This window comes from Myotis lucifugus, unplaced genomic scaffold (assembly GCF_000147115.1).
Source record: "Myotis lucifugus unplaced genomic scaffold, Myoluc2.0 scaffold_336, whole genome shotgun sequence".
NCBI lineage: Eukaryota > Metazoa > Chordata > Mammalia > Chiroptera > Vespertilionidae > Myotis > Myotis lucifugus.
The window spans coordinates 388,967-407,220 of NW_005871384.1; the positions used below are offsets into that span (position 1 = coordinate 388,967).

General features: G+C 49.0%; 2 protein-coding genes across 2 annotated transcripts in view; one reads left to right on the forward strand and one right to left on the reverse strand.

Moving 5' to 3' along the window:
* Window positions 1-9,308, forward strand: part of GBX1 (gastrulation brain homeobox 1) — a 20,575-nt gene extending 11,267 nt beyond the window's left edge. The window contains 1 exon segment of the mRNA XM_006100999.3: window positions 8,143-9,308. Coding sequence (XP_006101061.1) covers window positions 8,143-8,693 — 551 coding nt within the window. The 3' untranslated portion in view covers window positions 8,694-9,308.
* Window positions 9,309-10,674: 1,366 nt separating this feature from the next.
* Window positions 10,675-18,254, reverse strand: part of AGAP3 (ArfGAP with GTPase domain, ankyrin repeat and PH domain 3) — a 28,107-nt gene continuing 20,527 nt past the window's right edge. Inside the window, 7 exon segments of the mRNA XM_006101000.3 lie at window positions 10,675-11,374; window positions 11,546-11,801; window positions 12,468-12,690; window positions 12,876-12,966; window positions 13,049-13,203; window positions 14,902-15,039; window positions 16,462-16,581. Coding sequence (XP_006101062.2) covers window positions 11,168-11,374; window positions 11,546-11,801; window positions 12,468-12,690; window positions 12,876-12,966; window positions 13,049-13,203; window positions 14,902-15,039; window positions 16,462-16,581 — 1,190 coding nt within the window. The 3' untranslated portion in view covers window positions 10,675-11,167.

The following is an 18,254-nucleotide window of genomic DNA, read 5'->3' on the forward strand; positions in this document are numbered from 1 at the left end:
TTTCCCTGGGGGGGGGGGGGGGGGCTGGAATAAGCTAGTTACAGCATTGTATGTAGTCAGAACTCTTTGAGTTGCTAGTGACAGCAGCTCAACTCTAAGCTAAAATGGGCAGTTATTGATTCACGTGACTTTGAAGTACAAGAATGCAAATAGTGCTATTATTTTCTTCTTGTTCTTAACTTGTCTCCTTTCTCTGTTTTCACCTCATTCTCTCCATATGAGAGGCAGGAGGAGGAGTGTGGCACAAGCATAAGCTGATCTAAGTCTTATAATCCTATGTTGGGACCCCAGTGGGTTCTAGCACATATCAAATCCTAGGATGGTTAATTAACTAGCTTGAATCAGGTCCCCAGGGAGATGGGATGTTAGGATTGGTCAGATTTAGGTCCCATGCCTACATTTCACTAAGGTGGAGGGATGTGATTGACAGCCCCACTGTACTGGATAATAGGTGAAAAGCAGTGCCCAAAGGAAGGGGTGCTGTGAGTGAACAAAGGGGGAAGGGATGCTGGGCAGACCAAAACAAACCCCAAACAGATACCTATCTCGACCAGAAAGAAAGAAAAGAAACGACCTTTAACTCCCTTTCATTATTAGGGAGGAAAGCCTTCTCCCTGGCTAGATAAGGAGTCCTAGGGAGTGATAGAAGAGATACCCAGAGTGAGGCCTGAAGAGAGTTCTGTAATGAGGAAGGTAGAGAGAAATGAAGATAGTAGAAAATTTCTATTCCTCAACAAGGCTGATTCTTGTACAAGAAAGAGCTGTCCTTGAGGGATGAGGGAGACAGTTGTAAACTAGGAGCTAGAGAAAATTTATATTAAAACGAAGCTGTTTCCAGAGTTTGACAACATTATTTTTAAATGAGAAAGTACATTTCTAAATAAAAGGAATGTTGACTGGATGGATTATATCATCAAACCAATAATGACAGGAAAAAAATATGAGAAAGATCTGATGGGAATTTTGTTTTGGGAAATATCCTGTTAAAGGACAATATTAGGCTAGAGCTCTGCAGTGATAAGTGAAAGGGATGAGGTCTAACCTAAAACTAGATTTGATAGGAAGGTTATTTATCTGATGAGACATCTAGGGAAAGGACTTTTACTTCAGGTGGGAGGGGAGAAAAGATGTTTTACTGCAAAGAATAAAAGAGCATTGACTAAAGGTGTAGGAGACTAAGGTTTAGACATGGCTCTGTCCCTAGCTATGTGACTTAAAAAAAACATTTTAGCCCTGGCCGGTTTGGCTCAGTGGATAGAGCGTCGGCCTGCGGACTGAAGGGTCCCAGGTTCGATTCCGGCCAAGGGCATGTACTTTGGTTGCAGGCACATCCCCAGTGGGGAGTGTGCAGGAGGCGGCTGATCAATGTTTCTCTCTCATAGATGTTTCTAACTCTCTATCCCTCTCCCTTCCTCTCTGTAAAAAATCAATAAAATATATTTTAAAAAAAAAAGAAAAACATTTTAATCTTTCTGAAACTCAGTGTTTTCACCTGAAAATAAGGTTACCAACCTCTCATTACTATTAATAATAGGTTCTACTCCACTTCAGTGAGTTGCTTGAAGATAAAATAATACATGTGAAAGTGTTTTGGAAAGCTGAGGTGCTCTTGGCACTGGCACCATTAGTATGCCATGAGAGGAGCTCTGAGCTTGAAGTGGTGGGGACATTGTCCTGAAGTTGTCATGAAGGTGGGAGGGACTCTGGATGGTTGAGATGCAGAGAAAATTCATGTCAAATCTGGAGCCAAGAATGCTGAAGAGCCCTGGGAAAAGGAGAGAGAGGGAGGCAGGAAGGGAGAGAGAGAGAGAGAGAGAGAGAGAGAGAGAGAGAGAGAGAACCGAGAACCTAAATTATAGAGAGGAGTAATAGCATAATGGGGGACATGAAATGGATGGGTTACTGAAAAACAAATTGAAAGTAAGCTAGTTGCTCCCTAGCCAGTTTGGCTCAGTGGATAGTGTCGGCCTGTGGACTGAAAGGTCCTGGGTTCGATTCCAGTTCGATTCTGTACCTGGTCAGGGCACGTGCAGGAGGCAACCAATCAATGTGTTTCTTTCATATCAACATTCATAGCTCTGTCTATCCCTCTCTTCCACTGTCTCTAAAAATCAGTGGAAAGCCCTAACCAGTTTGGGTCAGTGGATAGAGCGTCGGCCTGCGGACTCAAGGGTCCCAGGTTCGATTCCGGTCAAGGGCATGTACCTTGATTGCGGGCACATACCCAGTAGGGAGTGTGCAGGAGGCAGCTGATCGATGTTTCTCTCCCTTCGATGTTTCTCTCCCTTCCTCTCTGTAAAAAAATCAATAAAATATATTTTAAAAACTCAATGGAAAAATATCTTCTGATGAAATAAAGTGGTAACTGTGATGGCAATAAATGGGTATATTGGGGGGGCGGGGAGAAAGTAAGCTAGTTGCTATAAACAATTGGAGTAAGTACTGTCTTTGAAAAGAACAGAGCACTAATTCTATACTGGGCTTGATGATGAGATGAGGATTTAGAAATGAGAGTGGTAGCAATCACCCCTTTTATGAGGTTTGACCTGCGTTTCTTCTCACCTCTTGACAACACCTTCCTCCATTGGTTCTGTATTCAGGAAATTGAGTAGTTGACCTGATCAGTAGGATCAGGAAACTGTGTCCTGAGAGTGGCTGGGGAGTGTGAGGGTAGTTCATCTTTGAAGTATAGGGAAGAGAAGTCAGAATTGAGTGAATGGGGGAGAGACTTCTCTTCAGTGGGTAGTAAAGACTATTGATTTTATATAAGCTAGGACAGCAGGTGGATGAGGGATGGCACAGGGGCCCTGTGAGTTCCTGTAGCTGGAATCTAAAATGGTTCTCCACTCCCTGGGCAGTTTTCTGTGCCACAACCCAGGCCACCATCCTTGGTGACCACAGCTGTGGGATTCCCCTCTAGATGGCGAGAGCCAGTGCTATTAATTTTCTACTGGAAAATACCTACCATGGGTTCTTTGGTCCTTGATTTCTTCTCCAGCCTGACTGGACCATTACCAAGATGGGGCTTCTCTGTCTCTGGAGCTGCTTCCCTTCCTCTTGGAAGGAAGGCCCCAGGCAGGTGTTTCCCTGCAGCCTGAACACTACTCCCTGGAGTGGGATTAATGCCCTGGCATGGACTCTACAACTAATTGTGGTTCAAAACTTGTGATTTCTGGTTCTTAGTGTAATAGCACCGACAAGGAGAGTTCACATGAACTCTGGATATATCCTAATAACCAATCTGCCCCACATTATTCCTCCTGAACAGACACCAAGCTTTTTTCACAGACTTGAGACTTACCCATAGGGAACAAGTTTAAAATGCAAATACTCTTCTATTACCAGTAATAACATTTTCATGCACAAAGGACAGAATCTTTCTTTCTGTTTGGCTTACCTACCTAGCTCAGGCAAATTGTTTCCAATTTAAAGTTTTCCTTTTGGTGAAATTATTGTCATCAGAATCTTTATTTCCCATGTAAAATTTCAATGTGGTCTTGTTTTGTTGTTTAAGGTTTTTTGTTCATATCAACCAGTTATAGCACCTGCAGTTAGAATTTTACTTTTATGGACATTAAACCTAACAAGTCCAATTATTTTAAATCAAATTTTGCAAATGGAAATTTTATCAAAAAGTTTTGCTTTTGTTTTTAGTCAACACATTTTTCTATTGCAATTTTCATTTTATTTGATTTGAATATGTTACCATTAATATTTATTATAAATTGGATAAAAGGAAATAGTTTGTATTTATTTCTTAGTTAACTCATGAGAAAATAATAAGCTGTTTCACGATTGACACATTGCAAAGGATTGGGTTAATGTATTGTTCCTTCAATTCTTCTGAATATGTCTCTATCACTTTGGGTATTACATTCTAATGTGCTCCACTGTTGGTGGAGCAAAGGGAAATTGGCAGGGCTAAAATGTTTTGCTTTGCTCCAAATGCATCAATGTTTAGGTAAAGAAGGTAGGGGTGTATGTGCGTTTTTAAAGCTTTTTGCTATTTTCTTTCTTCCTTCTCTAAACTTTTTAGCTCTTTTAGTTTCTCTGATTCATCACTTAATTCTTCTACCCTCCTTCTCTCATGACCCACTCCTTTCTGCCTACTTTTCTTCTCTCACCCACTCCTTCTCAGTCTTACTGTCCCAGACTCTTGTTTAGCTGTATTTCCCCCTCTCGGTTCCTTTCTTTTTTACCCCACCTCCATCTCCTTCTAAGAGTTGCTTATCAGAGCCTTCAATGTCATGATTATAAAGACTCAGAGAGAAACTCCTGCCCCTGCCTCTCAGCATCCCACTGGGATCAAGTAACCAAGAGAGGTTGTGAATCTGGGGTTCTTGTCTGGCTTTAAAAGCAGCACTGAGGGTGGCCCACTTATGGGGGCTTGATTTTATGGAATCTGTCTGAAGACAGAGGGATGGATGATGTGATCTCAGGAGGGCCCTGCCAGATCAAGGAACCTGGGAGCCTCATCTCAATCATCATCCATTTAGATTTATTGGACACCCCTTGGGTACTCAGAACTGTGCTAAATGATTTCATCTTTCAAGCCCTTTTAGCAGCTGTTTAAAATATTGTAATCCAGTATCTGCCTTTTTAGCAGCTGTTTAAAATATTATAATATTGGGCATAGTTTTTATAAGCTTTTGTGTGGTTTTTGTTATTATTTACGACAAATCATGTTTTAAAAATTAGAAGTTAAAAGATTTAGTAATAATGTTGGAGATTGTCCTTCATTTCTTTTAGCAGACAATCCTATAGGTTACTACTCCATATGGATTCCTCTCCAGCTACTGTGAGATCTGAGGGCATGCTGAGCAGTGGGTAGGATAATATTCATGGAGAAGATGCCTTATGTGCACTAGAACTGGGATGGATTGGGGCTGTGGAGAATATCTTAGGAGAGACATGGGAAAGGAAGGACAGAGGGCAAGAGAGCAAGCTTGGGAACAGTTCTCTTATTTAGCCAATAAATATTTATTGAGTGCTTACTCTGTGCAGGTTATTTTCTAGATACTGAAGGTATAACAGTGAAAAAATATATTAACAATGTCTACCTTCATGGGGTTTATATTCTAATAAGAGGAGAGAACCAACAAAATAAATGAAGTTGGTGATTTGTACTATAGCAACAAATAAAGCACAGGTAGGGAGTATTGGGAGTCTTAATTTTAAAAGGGTGATAAAGTAAAAACCTAAGGAGACAGGATATGAGCCAGTGCAAAACTCTAGGTGAGAGTATGTATGTATTCCAGAGAGAAGAACCTGGATAGGGGGAGAAGGCAGGGCAGAGAAACCAGTTTAGAGAAAATGTCAATGAACCAGGGAGAGATGATGGTGACCTAGACTAGCTGGATACAGAGGTGGTGGTGAGAAGAGGTCAGGGTCTGTATTTTAAAGGCAGCAACACGACCAGGACTTGCTGGTGGATTGGACAGGGTTTGGTTTGAACAACAGGGAGGATGGAGTTACCATTAACTGAAATGGCAAAGATGTAGGTGCATGTGGGGAAGAACTAGCATGGAAGAAAGATCACAAGTTCCATTTGGGACTATTTGCGTTCTGGAAGTGGAAAGTGGAAGATGTGTGAGGAAACCCTTAGTGCTGGGGTGGGGAACTTTTTTTTCTGCCAAGAGCCTTTGGATATTTGTAGCATAATTTGTGGGCCATTTGGATATTTCTATCATCATTCTTGGGCCATACAAAATTATCAACTTAAAAACGAGTCTGCTATATTTGGTCATTTAATTAACTTACTCCTAATGCCTGGCAGGGCCAGACCAAATGATTTTGTTGGTGTTATATAGCACACAGGCTGGACATTCCCCAGCCAGCCCTGTCTTAGTGAAATGAAGGAAGAAACCAAGGATGTGAATCTTACAGTAAATAAAATGGATTTGGCTAGGGAGAAGGGAGAAAGTGTGGGTGATAAGAAGTGAGTATCATGAGGAGCACCGTATAGTATGTGAAGTTGGGTGCTCATGAAGCGTGGCCAGCTGTTAGGGAGAGAATGAGGACCACTTGCTGGTGAAAAGCAATGAATAGTCACATAGGAAGGCTGGATAAGCCTCAGCTGGGGTGTGCCACATAGGTTTTGAGAAGGTTAGATAAAGAATGAAGTACTACAGGGAGAAAAGGTGCTGGCCTGGGGCATAAAAATACCCTTGAGACTGGTTGGCATGGCTCAGTGGATTGAGCATCGTCCCATGAACCAAGAGATTGCTGGTTTGATTCCCAGTGAGGATACATGCCCAGGATGTGGGCTGGACCCCTAGTGGGGAGTGTGCAGGAGGCAGCCGACTGATGTCTCTCTGTCATGTTTTGCTATCATTGATGTTTCCATCTTCTCTCCCTCTCCCTTCCTCTCTCTCTAAAAAATCAATAAAAACATTTTTAAAGATACCCTTGAGGTATGAAGAAGCTAATTGAGGTGGAAGTGGGTGATCTGGATATGGTCGAGAATTTTGGCCTCTAAGGATAATGTCAGTGTGGCTCTTAAGGAAAAGGAACAGGCGTAGATTGCATCAGTGAGAGGAAAGGGACAACTCTGGGATGGGGAAGGGATTGAAATTTACTGGGCTGCTACTAGAGGCCCTGAGAAGTTCTGCTGGCTTGAAGGCAGATGGGGAGGGGTTAGAGGAGAGCAGCAGGTAACCTCTGAGTGCTGAGAGGTGTTCTAGCCATGCGTACATGTGCACACTTCTTTTCCATATAAGGCACTTCATTCCCTGGAGTTATTTTACTTTGGGTTGTATTCACAACCTTGGAGTGTGCTTATGAGTGTACATGTGACATGTGGGTGTAGATACATGTGCTCCCAATTTGCGAAGTGCTCCCCACTTTTACACACTAAACTCTATTGGTAAGGAGCTGTTTACAGATTATTCATTTTTCTCTTCTCTTTCCTATTTGTTGGTTTTCTTGTGATTTTTTTGTTGTTTCACTGCTTATTGGTCCTTTGGGCAGAAAACAAGGGATTTTGTAAAACTCAAACATTGAAAACATTTACAATGCATTATTTGCATTATAAGAATAAAAATGTCAGTGGATAGAATAAAATCAATGGTTCAATTAAATTTTAGAATTATATATGGGTTAAAATGTTTATGTGGCTGTGATTACAAATAATCAGTAATCTACTAAATGAATCAAAATTTCGTTTTCACCATCTATATTTTCCCTTGCTGCATTTTTATTTCTTCCCATATTCCTTCCATGTTCCCAGCTGACATCAAGCTCAGGGTCCTCAGGATTCTGAACTTAAGCAGAAAGCAGCTGTTTGTGCTGCTCAGCAACCTTAACTGGGAAAGAGGGAAGGTGGGAAAGCGATGACATCATTTTTTAAACAAGGAGAAGGAATGAAAGGGACTTAGGAGACTAAGTAATTGGAAGAAAAGTCTGGTCACTGATAAGGCATGTGGCTGGGAGGGTTCCCCATTGTGGGCTGGATGGTCTGATTAAGGTGAATTGGGAAGGAGTGCAGTAAGGAAAACTCCTGATTCCCAGGTCCTTGTGTTACATTTCTATGACCTAGATTTTGGGAATAGAGTGAGGATGGGGAATCACATGACCCTGAAATTCCCATCTGGAAATGAGATTCTAGATTTAAGGAAGAGGGAAGACAGAAGAGAAGTCAACACATAGCTCTTCCACTGGGTCCGGTTAGGATTCCTAGAATAACAAAGGCTGATAGCCCCCATCCTGCAAAAGTAAGTTCTCCTATACTGTTCATTCCTGCCACAGCAACTGGAAGGATCCTAAGCCAGGTCCCCTACTACTTCACTCTGGGGCCTGAGGCTGCGTGGTCTGGGTTTAGAGAAAGCTGGGAAGGTAGAGGGTAGGCAGAACTGAGGTAGGGTGTGGGAATGTGGAGGGGACACAGTCCTGGGAATGGTGTTCCTTTGATAGACACTTGTTGCCTGCCCCACTTTGCTTTAGTGAAATCTGTGCTGGTTAATACCTTTCTTCCTATTTCTTTGTCTTCCCTGAACTTCTTCCATCCCCATCTCATCCCCTCTACATCTGTATCTCTTCCTGCTGTCGTTCTGGCCATGCCTGGTCATGGTTTCATGTGCCTCTTCCAACCTGTCTCTTTTCCTACCTTCTCCCTCCCTATCCATTGGTTTTCACTCCCCACAGAGGGGAAGGTGTACAGCTCAGATGAGGAGAAGCTGGAGGCACCAGCAAGAGACCCAGCAGGCAGCGAACAGGAGGAAGAGGGCTCGGGCGGTGACAGTGAGGACGACGGTTTCCTGGACAGTTCTGCAGGGGGCCCGGGGGTTCTCCTGGCACCTAAACCGAAGCTAAAGGGAAGCCTGGGGACTGGAGCTGAGGAGGCAGCCCCAGTGGCATCAGGAGTCACGGCTCCTGGGGGCAAAAGCCGGAGGCGCCGCACAGCATTTACCAGTGAGCAGCTTTTGGAATTGGAGAAGGAGTTTCATTGCAAGAAATACCTGAGCTTGACAGAGCGTTCCCAGATCGCCCATGCCCTCAAGCTCAGTGAGGTGCAGGTCAAGATCTGGTTTCAGAATCGGAGAGCCAAGTGGAAGCGCATCAAAGCTGGCAATGTCAGCAGCCGTTCTGGAGAGCCCGTAAGAAACCCCAAGATTGTTGTGCCCATACCTGTGCATGTCAACAGGTTCGCTGTGCGGAGCCAGCACCAACAAATGGAACAGGGGGCCCGGCCCTGAATGGGGCTCTTGAGGACTTCAGAAGGCAAAGGATTCGTTTCCTGGGCTTGCTTAGAGACTGGGTTAGGGCTCTGTGGACCAGGGGGCTACCACTATGATTCTGCCCTAGCAGGGGGCTCAGTTGGCAACTCACTTAGCTCTAGGTATGCTCTCCTGGCAATCCAAGATATGGGCACTTGTCCCTGAGCCTATTCCAGAGACCCTCAGGACTGGGGCTTCAGGATTGAAGGGGCTTGGGTTCTCATTGCCCAGGAGCTTTTGGGACTGAGGTGGACTCCTGGGGAGGTGTTGGGTTCTAAAATGCCTAGGGCCTGAAAGCTTCCTGGAATCACTTCTGACAGGGGTGGGGAAGAATCCAGGGTAATGGCCAGCCAAGCTGATCACAACTCCTTATTTATTTTGTGTAGTTTGTATATGTGGATCTATCTGCCTCTGTCTGTCTGCACTGAGAGGGCTTGGGAAAGTTGTTTCCTCGATCCTCAACCAGAGTTTAGTTCCATCTTACTGCCTCGGAGTGGTTACCGTCTTGCCTATCTATAATACAAGGACATGAAGAGAAACTAAATGGAACCGTCACTAGCCTCCTTAGAAACTCAACACACACCATCTCTTCTCATGTAAACTACCTCCACATCTGTTCTTTCCCAGCCTGGGGTCTGCCCACTGTGCACCTTTAGACCTCATGTTCCTATCGTGGTCCTTTACTCTCTACCCATTAAACAGGCAAGCTGCATCATCTCTGCCTCCTTCTTTGGAAGAGTTGGCAGATTTCAGAATAGAGGACTCATTCACATTTGTATTAGGACAGGAAATGAAGTACTTGGCCCTAGTTTAGCTTGGGTGTGTCCAGGCCCTAACTAGGTAGATGTTAGCAGTTTGAATTTGTTCGTGACTGACAGGCAGGTGTGTGTGTGGGGGGAGGGTGCTGGCTCACCCTCATCACCTGTGAGCTCATTAATCTTTATCTATGCAGAGGACACAGCAGCTAAGTGCATCTGCCACCATTTAGTATCCCAGACATGAGGGCATAGAGTAAAAGACACATTTCTAGTTATTTCTTATGGCATTAATTGTGGTTTCTCCTCCCAATCACAGCATTTATGAAGTTTGGGATACCAATCCTCTTGTTATAAAATGAGATTGGTTGAGAAGGCCCACGGCAAAGTGGAGGCAGAAAAGAATCTGTGATGGTTCTGGAAGGGTATGTACTGTGGGGGAAGCTACAGAGATAGGAATGAGGCCTTGGGGTTGGAATTCTATGAGCAAATTAAGGAACAGCGTTATGGAAAAAGTTACAGACCCTAACTTAGCAAGTTCTTACCCTTCGAGAACAGGTACAGGAGGGTTTCCCCTAGATCTTCCTAACATAACTAAGGGAGAGAGGGAAAAGCAGCTCTGAATTCTGCCCCAGCCTGGCAAGATGGTGGGACTCAAGGTAACTCTTCTGCCATCAGTGACCTATCACCTCCCCTTTCCTAAAAGCAAAGGCTAGGCATCCGTGCAGAGAGAAGTGCTGCCCTAATGAGCACCAAGCCACTCCTCCTGCGGCATCCTCAGAGCTCTCCTCCTGTGCATTGACTCGTTTCCTTCCCTGTGTGGGCTAGTTCCCATATTCTTAGAAAGGGGAACAATGCTTATACCCTCTCTGGGTGAACTTTGGCCAGTACAAGTCATGGCAGGAGGTTACTGGATAGAATGTTGATGAAAATAAGACTAACTGGGAAAATTGGGGGGTGGGGGGTGGGGGTGGTGGTGAGTAGAGAATGCAGCAGGAAGCTTCCAGAGCTCCGTATCACCTCCTCCAGACTCACTGCCAGTGCTGTTGACAAACTCAACTACACCTGCGGCAAAAGAGGGCTGAAAGCGATGTTCATGGAAGGCTCAGGGAAGACAATCCTAGAGTACCGAGAGCAAGCATGAGAAGCTGGGGCAAAGAGGTAGAGGTGAGGGCATTTGGAGAAGGGTAGAGATACAAAAGGGGGAAACAAGACCACACAGTCTGGTTTATTGGCTCATCATACACTCACACCAAATATGTACACAAACATAAATATTTGAATGTACAAATTTACATGGGACTCACAGATCACCCCCTTGTATTTCATCCAGCACCCCCAACCTGTGCTTTATCCAGGCTCCACTTTGAGATGAAGTTCGCAGGGGGCTGGCACTGGAGGGTAGCAATCTGGAGGAGGGAGAGGTCCTGCTCCCCTCTCCTTACAGGTACCTCCAAAGGGTCCTGTCCCTTCTCAATGGCACCGTAGGGCAGGAGGCTAAATACCTCCACACCCTCTCTGCTGCAGCTCAAATCCCAGACGTCTCCTCTCATCTGTCTCCCCCATTTAGCTGTTTGTCTCCTTCTTCCTTTCTGCATGTCTCTACTTCTCAGTCTCTGTATTTGTTTTCCCCAGTGCCTATTGGGAGGAGGTACCCAGGGTATGGAGTCCTTCTGACCACTGCCCTCTTCCTGGGCCTTAAAGGAGGCTAGGGCTTCGGTGCAGCTCAGCAGAGGTGTTGGTGCCATTGGCAGGCTCTCTGTTGGGGGTAGGTGTTAAGCCACAGCCCTCCCCAGGGCAGCCATGCTGGATCAAAATGTCTGCACACTCCTGGCTTCCAGCCCGGCGAGCATAGGCCAGTGGAGTCAAGCCCCGGGCATCCCGACTCCTCACGTCCACTCCATACTGCAGAAGGAAGCATATTTTCAGTTGGTGTGACATGGCAGGGAAGACAGGTTCTTGGGGAGGAAAAGGAGAGGTGGCTTTCAAAGGTCTGGGGTAAAAAGGATGTCAGGGCAGGTCAGAGGAGCCTGCAAGGGTGGGACTCGGAAGGCAAGGAGGAAGCCCAGGACTCACCCAGATGAGCAGCTGTGTGAAGACAACATTGGCCATGGCACTGGAGAGATGCAGAGCCGTCCGCCCGTCCCCATCCCCGTAAGTCTCGTTCACCTCCTCCTTGGACCCATGTGCCAGAAGCATCACCAACAGCCGCAGGTCGTCCTCCACCACGGCCCGGAGCAGCTGCTGCCCCAGTGGCACATCTGAGCTCGGCAGTGGGGCCAGGAAGAGCTTCTGTTCGTACTTGGCCCGTATCCAGCGCTCCTTCTCCTCTCTGAAAACACGGGCCCATCAAGGCATGAGTGAGGAAGGGCAGGGCCAGGGAGAGTGGTCAGGAAATCACATAAACACCCAAAAGGAGAATAAGGGAAAAATAGTGGGAGAAGGTGTCAGGGTAGAGAAAAGAGAAGCCTAAGAGATCAAGGGCATACAGAGGGGCAGTGGGCAATGCAAAGGGTGTGGAAGAAGAAAGGAAGGAAGGCTGAAGGGAGGCCCTGGGGACAGCAGTGATGTGGAGGGCCGGAAGGGCAGGAAGATTCCAGGCAGGCTCGTGTGGCAGCTTATCTGGTCCTGCTAGAATAAAGGGGATAGGAGACTGTGCTGGGGGCCCACCACTGTCCTATCTACTACCCATTCTCCCCATCTCAGAGCGCAGGCTGGGCCTTCGCACCACAGTGCAGATAGGGCCCTGCGCATGCACCTCCTGCTGGCCCCCTGACCAGCTGATAACAACTCAGAAAGGGCCTCTTGTTGTGAGGCGCCTGAGTGACAGGGAGGGAGGAGGAGGGGGACCCCAAGGGGCCAACTGCCAAGCACAGCAACGGCCATTTTAACCCTTCTAGCACTGTCACAGACTCTTGGCACCATCTTCAATCTTCCCCATACAGGAACACTGACGGCCCCTCCCTTCTTGGCCAGTTTCAGGGTCCCATCCATTTACCTGCAGGCGTCAGGCCCTGGCTTTGCATAGCCATCCAGAGCCCCCTCCCAGACGCTATTGGCCAGGGCATTGCCCATGGCAGTCATGACAGCCAGCAGCTCAGGTGGCCAGTCATCGAGGTCAAGGGAACGGACCCGAGACAAGTGAGCCCCAAGGTGTCGGTGGGTCCCGGAGCACTCGATACACATCAGGGCGCCCAGGTTCAGGCTGGCCCAGTCTGGATCTAGGTAAGGAGAAGAAGCACAGTGAAGCCCCAGCGCAACCAGTAAGACCCCCCAGAGTCCTCTTCCTCCCTGCCCTCCTCCTGGGCCTACTGGAAGCCTCTTGTCGTTTTCTCTGTGGAGCCCATGGAGCTTTCTCTAAGCCGCCCCCAAGCCCAGCCCTGCTAACCCTGGCCCTGCCACTCACTGGGGGCGTCGCAGTCGATACAGAAGCTGTTGCCACGAACAGTGCGGACGGCCTGCACAGCCAGAGCTGTATTCTGGTTCCCCAGTCGAGTCTGCCACAGTGGGAGACAAGGGGTGGCTGGTCAATCATGAGGCCACCTTTGGGTCCCACCCCACTCGGGCTTCCATGCCAACCTTGTCCTTGGCGCTGCGGCAGCCCTGCAGGCTGGCGAGGATCTGGGCCTGCACGCTCTGTACCCACAGCTCCCGCTCCTCTGCTGTCGAGGCCTCGAAGTGCCACGTCTGCCCGGTGAGGGACACCACCACAAATTCAAAGGACTCCTCCACGTCTGTGGGGGATGGAACATTTACCACCATCATAGTAGGTGCCTTGGCAGGCACACCAGGCCACTGCCACAAGCCCACTCGCCACCCTGCTTTCCTGGCACCCAGCCTCCAGGACCACGCTCTCCAGGGCAACTTGCAAGGTGGGAGGGAGGACACTTGCAAGAGTAATGTGGAGCCTCAACCCTCCATTCCTAACCACCTGGAGAGCCTGAGTGAAAACAGATGGGGGTGCAAGGTTTCGGAATCACTGGCACTGCCAGCAGTGGGTCTGGAAATCAGAGAGGGTGCTTCCTGGAACAAGAAGAGCTGAGTATCTGGAGAAGGATGAGGTGGGGTGCTAGGAGGCAATGCTGGGAGAGGGTGGGGGAGGCTGGTGTGGGCATCCGTACATGTCAGCTGCAGCCACCTCATTTTGCAGCTCATTAAACCCAATATTCCTGACGGCGTCAGCATGGGGCTCCTGGGAACTGTGCCCCTCCCCCACTACCCTCCCATAGACAGGCAGGAAGGGCAAGTGGATGGGGAGAGGAGAGGTTTTCTCCACAAACTAGGATGTGTGAGCAGATAGGGACCGAAGGACATCTGCAGTGACAGTACTGTAGGCTGGACTGTGACCCCAAGCAATGTGGTCCAGCTGTTCCAAGTTCTCCCCCAGAAGACAGCCACATGAATCTCATTCCCAGTGGTCACTGCCCCATGCGTGAACAGTTCCTAACAAGCAGTGTGAATGTATTGTGGGAGCTGGAGAGACAGCTCAGGTACCTGTTGGAGGCCCAAGGCTGAGCCCCTGGCAAAGGCCTGAGCCACGTGTTCCACCCAGGCCAGCCTCTCACCTCAAGGACACTAACATCCCCTGGAAGTCATCCTGCTGGACTCCTGCTCTAAGGGCACCCTTAACAGAACTGCCTTCCTAGAAAAAGAAAACTGGCACCTTTTCTCTCCCTACGTTCACAATTCCACCTCACCTTGCTCTTAACACAGCCTCTGAATTATATCATCACCATCATTTGGGGCTCAGTTCCCTGGGACAGGTGGACCGTGTGCCACGAACACTAAGAATCGCTATATCGCAGGGTGGCTGGGAAAGGTAGCTCTTTCCCACGGAGGTGGTCTCCATCCACATACCTACACCCCTACCCTGACAATCAGAACAGAAATGACAAACTAGGTGTCAATGTCAGAGGGAGACTCCAACCACTGGTCAGAGGAATATTTTGAAGATACTTTAGGGGAAATCAGAGAAGTGGGGCAATGGCGGATAAAGGATTATGTGAGAGGGCCTATGGACAAACAAGGAGCTGGAACCCTTTAGCCTACAGCTGACTGAGGAGAGGCTCAGCCCATCGGTTCACATGTATTAAGCACCTATTATGTGCCCAGCACTCATTAAACTCAATGGGTGATACAAGAGACACAGAAAACAGGTCCTGCTTTTCCACAAGTCTTGGAAGAGCTATTGGGGTAGCCGCCTGTGATCTTTTACCTTCTACAAGAATAAGAGAAGCAAGCTCACATTTTCACAGAAAGGGTTAAGTTAGGCAGAAGAAAAGAGCTAAGACACCAGGTCTAGATTGCCAAAAGGTGTGGAACTACTTTTACTGAGGATTATTAAAAGTGCTTAACCTAATACTTTTAGGGTACTATCCCCAAGTCCCACTGCCCACCTCTTGTGCCCCGGTATCCCTCTGGGTCCCCCTAACCTTCGGCAGCACTGCTGGGGCCGTCTGGTCGGGGGGTCCCGGTGCTCTTTTTCCTCCGGTGCTTCTTCCGGTTGGAGTGGGGAGATGGGGGAGGCTCCAGCTTGGGGCTGGAACTGAGCACCTCAGCTGGGCCACTGGCTGGGGAGGGGAGAATTGGAGAAGTGTGGGCAGAGGGGAGGGTGGGGGTTGAGCATAAGTCCTGTCTAGTGCACCTAAGAGAGCCACCCTGAAGTGCAGCTGGGCCATCCTGGGAGAGCAGCCTGCCAGCCTCGGTGGAGGAGAAGGTAGGGAGAGGAGAGTGTAGGAAAGTCAGGCAGAACAGAATAAAGGCGAGGCAGAAATGTTGGCTTCTGCAGCCTGGAGGGGTGGAAGGCGGCCTAGGGAACTCATAGGGAGCTGAAGCCCCAGCAGCTCCGCACCAAATTTATCCTCAATCACACTCCCTGCTCCTGACAATTAATAGCAGAATTAGAAACAATCAGGGAGCTGCCTAATTACTGTCAATTAGAGCGCGCTAATCAAGCTCCCATCTCCCATACCCCGCCCAGCGCTCACCACTAAATGTCAAACTTCATTAGAGGTAGACATGCTCCCTCCCTCCCTCCCTCCCTGCCTTCCAGACTCAACAGAGGGGCCCCACCAAGGCCAGGATAGGCCTTGGGGAAGGGGGCCCAGGAAGGGCCCTAGCTCCCCTTCTCAGGCCCTGCACACTCACTCCCCCAGGGAGGTTGGACTTGATTCCTTGTGCTGTGAATACCCAGTGTGTGCCTGGGTCAGAGCTCAGACTGGGAGTGGCACTTTCCTGGGTAGTGCATGTGCAGGGGCACTACTGCCCAGTGTGTGGGGAGGAGGGGCAGTGGGAGAGGCAAACCTGGACCCTGGGGTCTCCTCCCTTTTACACCCTCAGTAAAGGAGGGCAGAACTGCACCCATTTTCCTTTTAGCCATGAGAACTGCTCCCAGGATCTGTGTCCAAAGGATTAGGATACAGGTGAGAGTAAGGAGAGAGAAGGGCAAAGAGAGAGAGAGAGAGAATGTGTGTGCAGAGGAGAAAAAGTTGAAATGCAATATACAAAAACGGACAGAGGGAATAAAATGAAGAGCCAAGGAAAGAGGAGGGTGGGACAGGAGAAGGTGGTGGTTTTAGGCAGGGTGGGGCCTCAACCTATCTGAGGAGACAGCAGGGGTGCGGACACTACCTTTCTGGACAACTCCCTGGATCCTGTCTGCAGGGACCCCCTCTCCTGCCTTGGACTCCCCTACTCAGCCCTGCTTCCCTGTCCCCCTGCAGTGAGGCTGATGAGCCGGCTGCGCAGGGGGCTGATGGGGATGCAGAGCTGCCACCAGTGCTGCCTGGGGACAGTGGCTGGGCTGCCAGAGAAGCTGCAGAGGCAGGGCTCTACCTGGGGGCAGGAAGCTCATGAGGAGGCCAGAGAAGGGTAAGAGCCCCTGTGACAGCTCCAAGGGCTCCATAGGGCCCCTCCCCTTGCCTGGGCACCATCCAATCACAGCCACCCAGGCCCATGCTGCCTTCCTCTGTCCCTTCATGGGTCCTGCATACCTGGGGGCAGGGCAGCAGCCTCACTCCACTGGTCGGCACTGGAAACGGAGCAGGAGCGCTGGTGCAGCCCCTCGGGACGCAGGCCAGCCCAGGCAGGACTGCTGGCCGAGTGGGGGGCGCCTGGAGAGGGGAAGGGTCAGACTAGGAGGAGAAGTCAGGGGAGGGGTGCACATAGGCTTTCCTGGAAACAGGACTGTAGGCACAGCTTGAGAAATTCCAACAGGGAAGCTGACCGGAAATTAAGGGGTCTTGGGTCCAGGTACGGGGCCAGGCTTATTGGAGAACCAGGGGCACCACACAGGCTCCCCATGCCTTAGGAAGCAGCCAGTCTCAGACCTCACGCCCCTCCTCTCTCCATACACAAGAAGGTATGCACATCTGTCCCCTCCCTGGGACCCAAAAGTGGGGGGGGGGGGGAGTGGTATCGAGACCCCCATCGCTGCAAAGCCCCTCATCCAGCCATTATCCCCAGCCTCCTCTCTCCTGGTCAGGGACCTGCACCCTTCATTCTAGTCCACATATGCTATTTGCTTTGCCTCAGCTTTGCTGCCATTCTGATGAGAAATAAGTGTATCAAATTCAAGTAATTATGTCTAATTAGTATTAGTAATTATCCTGTTGGGCTGGAGAAAATTAATCTTTCGTTTCCCATCAGGGAAGAACGGCAGAGCCGAGGGGAACCGAAGGCTCCAGGGGTGCCAAGGCTGGGCAGGGAGAACCATGAGTGACCTCAGAATTCCCTGCCTTCTCCCTAGGCACTGAGTCACTAGTGGAGAGACTGTGGGAACAGTCACGGGACCTCAGAGCACATCACACTCAAAGGGCCTACACTGCCCTCTCACCTCAGTCCACCTAAGCCCAGAAGGCAATGGCCGTGGGAGGTCTCAGGATGAGTAGGCCACACCCGAGGTGTTTGCCCCAAAGCAGCGCGGACATGGCTAGGTAGGTGCTGGAGGTTAGTAAGGAAGCAGAGATGGGCCTGCAAGCTGGAAAAAGCTGGAGAGAGCAAGCAGCAAACACAAGGCCTCAAACCAGCCCTGCGAGCACACGGGTTGAGTTTTTGGAAGCCTAGGGGTGGGAAGCTCTGAGCTGAAGCCAGAAGGAAATGGAACAGACCCGACCTCCCTAATCCTCTGGGGACAGTATGACACTGAAAGGTCTTCAAGTTTTGTGTTTCTATTGTATTCCAAGGCAGGACCAGGCACACAATAGGTGCTTAGACGTGTGGGCTGAGACTGCAGCCAGTCTACCCTGTTTCCTGTCCCCTTGAGGCAACATGCTGACCTTCCTCTCCAGAATCCTGCCCCTTCCTGCTCTGGCTTCAGGTCTCTGCAAACAGCCTTTTTCATGGTCAGGAAACCTTCCAGGGGGGAACAGCTCAGTTCCTAACTTCTCAGACACCTTGCTCTCCCCTCTCCTGCTCCCATCCCCTCCTGGGTTCCAAATCTTATTCCCGCCTCCCCAGTCCCCAACCCAAAGATCACAGGCCCACCTTCCTCCCCAAGCCCCCAACCCAAAACCCCAGGGAAGAAAAAGTACTCTCCCTTTTCTTTGTTAATTCTCCCCTCATTACGCCTGCAATCCCACAATCAGTGTGCACTGTAATTGTCGAATTTGATGCTAATGATTAATGAATTAAACATGGAGCCATCAATTAGTCCTCGGAGGATAATTCTGCATAAAGCAGCGGATAATGTAATTACAGTAACAAAGATAATGAGATGTTAACATCGCCCGGTGAGCGGGAGACATGTGTGAGTGTGCATGAGGTCGGTGTCAGCGTGCAGCGAGGG